Source organism: Myxine glutinosa, chromosome 1 (assembly GCF_964187855.1).
Source record: "Myxine glutinosa chromosome 1, kmMyxGlut1.1, whole genome shotgun sequence".
NCBI classification, from domain to species: domain Eukaryota; kingdom Metazoa; phylum Chordata; class Myxini; order Myxiniformes; family Myxinidae; genus Myxine; species Myxine glutinosa.
The window spans coordinates 18528987-18537010 of record NC_136261.1 but is presented as its reverse complement, the minus strand read 5'-3'; the positions used below and the strand labels follow the sequence as shown (position 1 = coordinate 18537010).

At 42.8% G+C, this 8024-nt stretch overlaps 1 protein-coding gene across 2 annotated transcripts in view; it reads left to right on the top strand.

The window, feature by feature from the left end:
- The window catches only part of LOC137421561 (uncharacterized), an 86967-nt gene extending 82208 nt beyond the window's left edge, over window positions 1–4759 (top strand). For both annotated transcript variants that reach the window (XM_068107749.2, XM_068107739.2), the window contains exon 10: window positions 3894–4759. In XM_068107749.2, the coding sequence (XP_067963850.2) occupies window positions 3894–3944 (51 nt within the window). In that variant the 3' untranslated portion in view covers window positions 3945–4759. The remainder of the gene's footprint in view (window positions 1–3893) is intronic.
- The last annotated feature ends 3265 nt before the right edge of the window (window positions 4760–8024 follow it).

The following is an 8024-nucleotide window of genomic DNA, read 5'->3' as shown; positions in this document are numbered from 1 at the left end:
GGCAGCACACCGCCATATTCCATTGATCCTTTTTGTACCCCGTTTTACTCCCACCATACATACTCCTCTTATTTATAGGTTAGTCTTTTCCTCTCCTCCCATTATGTTCTCTCTCTTTATTTTCTCTTTTCCTTTTCATTCATTCATTCATCGTATTGTTTCTTTCTATTCGTCTTCCCCATTATTTCACTGTCAATATGCTCACCTTTTATCCTCCTTGCTCTTCCATGAGCCTTAAAAAATTCCTCCAACAAAATTGTAAGCATTGTTGGGTTGTAAATTGTAAGCAACACACACACACACACACACACACACACACACACACACACACACACACACACACACACACACACACACACACACACACACCTTAATGTGTACAATGTATGCATTGCACCTCCTCCCTCTACCACACACACACCTATGGATAAAGTTTCCAATTTGACAAATGCAATCTTGCTCACCTGAATGTAGTCAATGTGTAATAAAATTTACATCCTTCCAAGTGGGTATTAAAGATCCCACGGTGCCTTTTGCTAATAAAAAAATATACATTGGCTCATAAAAAATACATATGCATTCTTCTCCAATTATTCCATCCTGTTCTCGAAGCCTATAAAGCAACATCAACACATTTTCTTAACAATCCTTTCTCTTCACTCGTGGGCTCGTTGGTCCGTTGTACCAAATTTAATTGGTCTTCACCACCTAGTAGCATACCTGCCTGCTGGAGTCGTGGGGGGTGGGGGGTCTTTTGGGTCCTCATGGGTCTTTTGGGTCCTCAAGAGGCTTTTGGGTTCTCGGGTGTCTTTTGGGTTCTCAGGGGCCTTTGGGCCTTCAGGGGTCTTTTGGGTCCTCGGGCACTTTTGTGTCTTCTGGGTTTTTTTGGATACTCGGGGACCTTTTGGTCTTCAGGGTTTTTTTTTAGGTCCTTGGAGACTTTTGTTAATTTGGGGGTTCGGGGTCTTATGGGTCCTCGGGGACCTTTGATTTTTCAGGGTATTTTGGGTCATCTGGGTCCTTTGGGTTTTAAGGGCCTTCTGGTTTTTTTGGGGTCCTCTGCGACTTTTGGGTCTTCTGTGACTTTTGAATCATCAGGGACTTTTGGATCTTTTGGGCCTTTTGAGTCTTAAAGGGTCTTTGGAGTCTTAAGGATGTTGGGGGGTTTTAAAGGGTTTTCAAAGGCTGAAGGGGTCTCAGCAGTCTAAAGGGTTAAAAGGTACATTTCAATAGTACGTAATTAATTAAGACGTATGTAATTAATAGACACAAAAAGTATGACGCACACACAAACTCAGTTTTTTTTAATACAAGGAAGAGCTATGACATAGAACAGATCAGGAGACGACATAACAAAGGGACAGCAAGAGCAAGGGGAAACGCCAACAGCAGGGCAGAGGGAGAAAGTCGACGGAGACGGACAACCAGGGGATGCAGTTGTGATGAGTGGTAGGAGAGAAAGGAAGGGATGAACAAGATGGATATGTAAATAAAGTTTTGGGATGGGTGGGGTGGTTTAACAGTTGTTGAAAATGTCATGGTTTTGGATGAGGGATGACTTGAGATGGCGGTGAACAGACATTTTGAAGACCTGGAGGGAAGAATGAGATTGAAGAGAATGTGGAAGGTGGTTCCACAGGTGCGAAAAAGATAAATAAATGAGTCGAGGTGAGCAGTGGTTCTGGATTTAGGCAGTATCACTTGGAGGGGGTTGCTGGTTAACTGTGTGCATCCTGCAGATACCTGGGAGGACAGAGCACGGTGAAGGTAGAGGGTGCAAAACCAGAAATGAGGTGGAAGAAGACAGAGAGATGACTGACCTGTCGGCGTTGGTGAAGTGATAGGCCCAAAGACTCAGCTCCATTGCGAGGGGTTCCAATTATCTTTAACGCCTTGTCTTCCACGGCATCAAGGTGAGCAAGATGTGATGTCGGGGAGCCAGCCTGGAAGGGAGAGCAGTACTCCATCAAGCTGCGGATGAAAGCTTTGTATGTGGATAGGAGCTCAGGTGTGCCAAGGAAGGACTTTGCATGATGGAGGATGCCCAGTCGGTGTCTGGCTTTGAAGACCAGTTTAGAAATGAGATCATGAGTGGCTTGCCCAAAAGAGATCATGGCTGAGAGTGAGACCCAAGAGTTAGAGTGACTGAACCTCTTTGAGAGGGTTGTTGAGAAAGTAGATGGGAGAATTTGCAATATTATCTTGTCAGAGAGAGAGAAAAAGAGAAAGAGAAAGAAACTTGTCATACAGATAATGAATTATCGCTAACATATGCACATCATTTTCTTTCGAGATCAGAGCCAAGATGGCTGACTGGTGGCCATTTTATTATTTAAACGTGTCCCCGACCATGTCTTGAACATGCATGGTCTGATTTTGTTCAAACTTCGCACAAGCACAGTACATGATGGCATACACATGCACATCACTTTATTTTGCGATCTGATAAACAGCCGACTGGTGGACTGGCGGCCATTCTAGTTGTAAAAAAAAAAAACGATATTGAAAAAAAAAAGGAAAAACGATAAAAACGGTCCTCGACCATTTATCAGAAATGCATTTACCTATCTTGTTCAAATTTGGCACACAGATAAAGAATGATGAGTTCCATATGCACGTCATTTTTGGCCGACTGGCGGCCATTTTGTTACTTAAATGTGTCCGCAGACATGCATGGACCGATTTTGTTCAAACTTGGCAGAAAGACAATACATGAGTATACATATATGCAGATTTTGTTTTGGCATCCGACCAAATATGGCCGACTGACAGACTTTACTCTGTACAGCAAAATTACTAAAACCAGGGTGGGGGTTATGACATTTGATGTCTTTTTCTTCTTGTTGTTTATGGATTCAGTGCCCCTTATGATGGGTGTTTTTTATTTTTTATTTTTTTTAACGATTTTGTGTATGGTGTGATGCATTTGATGGCACTTAAGGTCGCAGACATGTTAGCAAATTAGTGAGTAAATGTACTGTTTTATTTTTGATATCCCATCGAGGGCATATGGGAGTTCCTGGAAATAGATAAGAACAAGAGGAACTCAACTAACTTAACAAAACTGTGGAATATGCTACAGGACATTTGGCATGATATTCCTGTAATAGTGATCCAGTCGTGTCCTGAAAGCATGGGTAAAAGAGTGATGGCACTCAAGAAGGCAAAGGGCGGACACACAACATATTGACTGATACAGTAAAATGACACCGTTCTTGTTGTTTACTTAGTTTGTTTCACACATATTTATAAAGGCTGTTAATTCACAATAATTAACACATGACTGCCATCACTGAAAGTTTGATGAATGAATGAATGAATGATCGTTTTTTTTAAAGGCCATTTCCCCCGCTAAAGCAGGGGTTAGCCTTGTGCGCCCCATGACAATCATGGTTCCCTGTTTGAGGCAATGTTTTTATGGCCGGATGCCCTTCCTGGCACCAACCCTTAGTCGCCTCTTACGATGCGCAGGGATACGGTGTACCTATTCTAAACCGGGGTACACACCGGGATCATTCATCTCAGCGAGCTGGTACTCAATTTGCCGACCTCGGAAGGATGACAGGCTGATTCAACCCCCCTGGTGTTAATTTAGCGATCGACCAGGATTCAAACCCAGGATCCTGGCATCCCAAGCCGGCACCCTAACCGCTAAGCCAACACCAGGCTTTGATGAATGTACCCCTAAATATGAATATCATTGGAGGTTGAAACTAAATAGAGAGTAGCAGTTTGAGAGATATTTTTCACGTACTGTTTTATGTTCGGAATGTTGGAAAAATGAGGAACCAAAGTGAAAAGTTGTACATTTATTGATAAATGTTCAATGCTATCTGACAGTTGTGAACAAAGCATTCATCTCCAATGCACTTTTCCCCCTTCTGTCACCCTAGGTCAGACAAAATCTCAGTCTGGTCATCCACACCACGAGTTCATCATCCTGAACTCAATAACGGGATCAGTCACTAACCTCTTACCTTTTACTGAAGAGCCTGCCATACTTGTACACCCTTATGCCGAGGATCCAAACGACCGGTCATCTTGATGACGAGGATACTTGGAGTGACGGTGACAGGAAAATGGTGCTGCTGTAAAAGCTGTAGATTACAAGTTTTGAATTGTTATGGTTGTTTCTATGCTTTCCTCATCTTCCTCCATTCCCTCCTTGCTTGTCCTGGCCCGACTATGTTCAGGATTTTTTTGTTTTGTTTGTTTTTCCACTTTGGTGCTCTCCAAGAGTGACCTGTTGTACAGTATACAGGCTGTGACTTGACTTGTTATTGTCAAGTATCCGAGCAAGTATCCAAGAGTGACCTTCCCATTACCTTACCTTGTGAACTGACCTAATGTTGACCTCTGTGTAGTTGTAATTTTTTTTTATGGGCTGTACAACTTCTCTCACCCAGCTGACTAGTTAATCAGCCAAGTCACACGAGACGCTAAGGCAATTTCTCATTATCTTTATTTCTTTTTGACTTTAGACGAGGCACGTATAATAAGTATTTGTTCTACCATTGAACGGTAGTTAGCTCAGCCGGCAGCTTGTTCTATTTGAAATATGGCTGCGACATACTCCTGGTCTCAGCCCTGTGCATGAGATTTTGTTGGGATTTCAGTCTTGGCACAACCCCAGGTATTATTAAGGATTCTTTATTGCTGTACCTCGAGTGTTTAAAGGGTTGGTGTTTTAAAAGGGTTTGTTTAATGCTGTTGTTAAACTCCAAGACTCGTTTCGAATAAACCCTCATTTGGCTTTTGATTCATTTATTTATTTATATTTTGAGGAGCCCTTTCGATGTCTTGATAGAACAAGTATAACGGCAATTATTTCCAAAAACTTGCATTATTTTCGCTCAACATGCTTTGTTGAATTTTTTTGATGCAGTACTTCTTCAAATTAAGACTTTTCATGTATCACTCAAGCCGATGTTATTTTAGTTTTGTTTTGTTTTTTTTTCGATTTATTTATAGTTCGGGAATTTTTTCGCCGACGTTCCATTTTCGTAGGTATTATTTTTGTGCCTCATTCGGTACCTGCTGTAAGTGTCCCATCCATTTCCACCTTACTCGTTGCTAGTTTTCTTACTTACACGCTGCGTTTCCTCCTCACTAAGAGTTAGGGATCTTTGTTCCTCTCACATTTCTTTCTACTTTTTCATATTACTCTTTATTCATTCTAATTCTTGCTTCTTCTTTATTCCTCTTTCTTTATCTATCTATCTTCGGAGAAGTGAATTCTTGCAGAATATTTTTTTTTTCTGGAAGGTTCACTTGGCTGTGCTCGGATGGGTTTGAGGGTAGAGGTGTAGCAGCTGAAACCCGAATCCTATCCAGGTTCCTCCTGATGACTCCATTGTGCTCTTTACCATTTTAAAAAATTATTATATATATATATATATATATATATATATATATATATATATATATATATATATATATATATATATATACTGTATATATATATATATATATATATATATATATATATATATATATATATATATAATTATAAAATTGAAATCTTGCGTGTTTGTGTGTAACATTCGATCGGTCCGGGGGCGTGGCTTACCCCTTTGAGAGAGTAGTAATATCCACCATTTTATTAACTCGCATAGCTTTGAGGCCTGTTTTGTAGGCCCGTGGTGTCTTGCTTTCTCTCTCAGTTTTATTTCAAATCAAATTCGATATATCATTTCATTTTTCACAGTCGCTAACATAGTTTTAGACTCGGTTGAAAAAAAATGGGAAGAAAATCCGATGAAAGTTTCCGTTTATAGAACGAAATGAATTCTGAAAGGCTTGTATCTTCAAGGCCATTGAGTCTGTTTCACGCCTTTATCTTCAATCTAAGTCGCCATCTGATTTCATTTTTATCGATGGTTTTAGACTCGGTAAAAGAAATAATTGAGAACATTCACGCACACACGGGAAATTGCAGAGATATATTTTAAAAATCGCGCCACGTTGATATACGAAAATACACCGCCTAAAATAACAGGCATACAGTAGATATCTTCGTCATTTCATTCAACATTATTACCCGGAAGTAAAATATGTTTCAGGAAATTACCGAGAGATATTTCTTCGATTTTTTTTATTATTTATATGCGCATACACTTTAAATAGGTTTATTTGAAATCTTTAATTTTCACAATGTAATTTATTTGTCATTTGATGATCGGCAAAACGATAGCACAAACACAATACTATTTGCAGGAAGAATGTCGTATCAACCCTCCGACGGCGCTACGGACGCGGACAACGAATCACACCTCACGTCTATGGACGCGAATAGCAACATCCGCACGAATCAGTCATCAATGATTTTCATTGACGCGCCTGGAGGCACAGGGAAGACGTTTCTTATTAACCTGATTCTCTCTAAAGTGAGAGCGAGTGGAGAAGTTGCCCTTGCGGTGGCCTCATCTGGCATAGCTGCTACCCTCATGCCTGGTGGAAGAACAGCGCACTCAAGGTTCCAAATCCCTCTGACACCGAGGGAAGATGGCGTATGCAACATCGATAAAAATTCCACTATCGCAGACCTCTTTCGAAGTACAAAACTCATCGTGTGGGATGAGTGTCCTATGATCAGGAGAGAGAGTTTCGAGGCTGTGGATCGCACGTTGCGTGATGTATGTGACAAAGACGAGCCTTTTGGAGGGATCTTGACGATATGCTGTGGTGATTTCCGTCAACGTGATCGGAGATAAGGGCCGAAATCACGTGTCACAGGTAAGTGATTTAGAACGCTGGAGAGGTGAGCCTTATGGCTTGCTGGCCCAAATAATCTCCCTGATGATGTCCAGCATTCGCTTTAGTTATATTCTCATATCTATTCAAACTGACATTGACCCAACGGGTCATGGGTCGTCTAGGGGTAACATCATCATCATCATCATTGGCTGAGGGGTAGCATCATTGGCTGAGGCGTAGCATCATTGGCTGAGGGGTAGCATCATTGGCTGAGGGGTAGCATCATTGGCTGAGGGGTAGCATCATTGGCTGAGGGGTAGCATCATTGGCTGAGGGGTAGCATCATTGGCTGAGGGGTAGCATCATTGGCTGAGGGGTAGCATCATTGGCTGAGGGGTAGCATCATTGGCTGAGGGGTAGCATCATTGGCTGAGGGGTAGCATCATTGGCTGAGGGGTAGCATCATTGGCTGAGGGGTGTCATCATTGGCTGAGGGGTGGCATCATTGGCTGAGGGGTGGCATCATTGGCTGAGGGGTGGCATCAATGGCTGAGGGGTAGCATCATTGGCTGAGGGGTAGCATCATTGGCTGAGGGGTAGCATCATTGGCTGAGGTGTAGCATCATTGGCTGAGGGGTGGCATCAATGGCTGAGGGGTAGCATCATTGGCTGAGGGGTGGCATCATTGGCTGAGGTGTAGCATCATTGGCTGAGGGGTAGCATCATTGGCTGAGGGGTAGCATCATTGGCTGAGGGGTAGCATCATTGGCTGAGGTGTAGCATCATTGGCTGAGGGGTGGCATCATTGGCTGAGGGGTAGCATCATTGGCTGAGGGGTAGCATCATTGGCTGAGGGGTAGCATCATTGGCTGAGGTGTAGCATCATTGGCTGAGGGGTGGCATCAATGGCTGAGGGGTAGCATCATTGGCTGAGGGGTAGCATCATTGGCTGAGGGGTAGCATCATTGGCTGAGGTGTAGCATCATTGGCTGAGGGGTGGCATCATTGGCTGAGGGGTAGCATCATTGGCTGAGGGGTAGCATCATTGGCTGAGGGGTAGCATCATTGGCTGAGGTGTAGCATCATTGGCTGAGGGGTGGCATCAATGGCTGAGGGGTAGCATCATTGGCTGAGGGGTGGCATCATTGGCTGAGGTGTAGCATCATTGGCTGAGGGGTCACATCATTGGCTGAGGGGTAGCATCATTGGCTGAGGGGTCACATCATTGGCTGCGGGGTGGCATCATTGGCTGAGGGGTCTTCTCCTCACTGCTCATTACTAAAAACTGCTCTTCTATGTGAGGATTGATAAATAAAAGCAATTAGAAC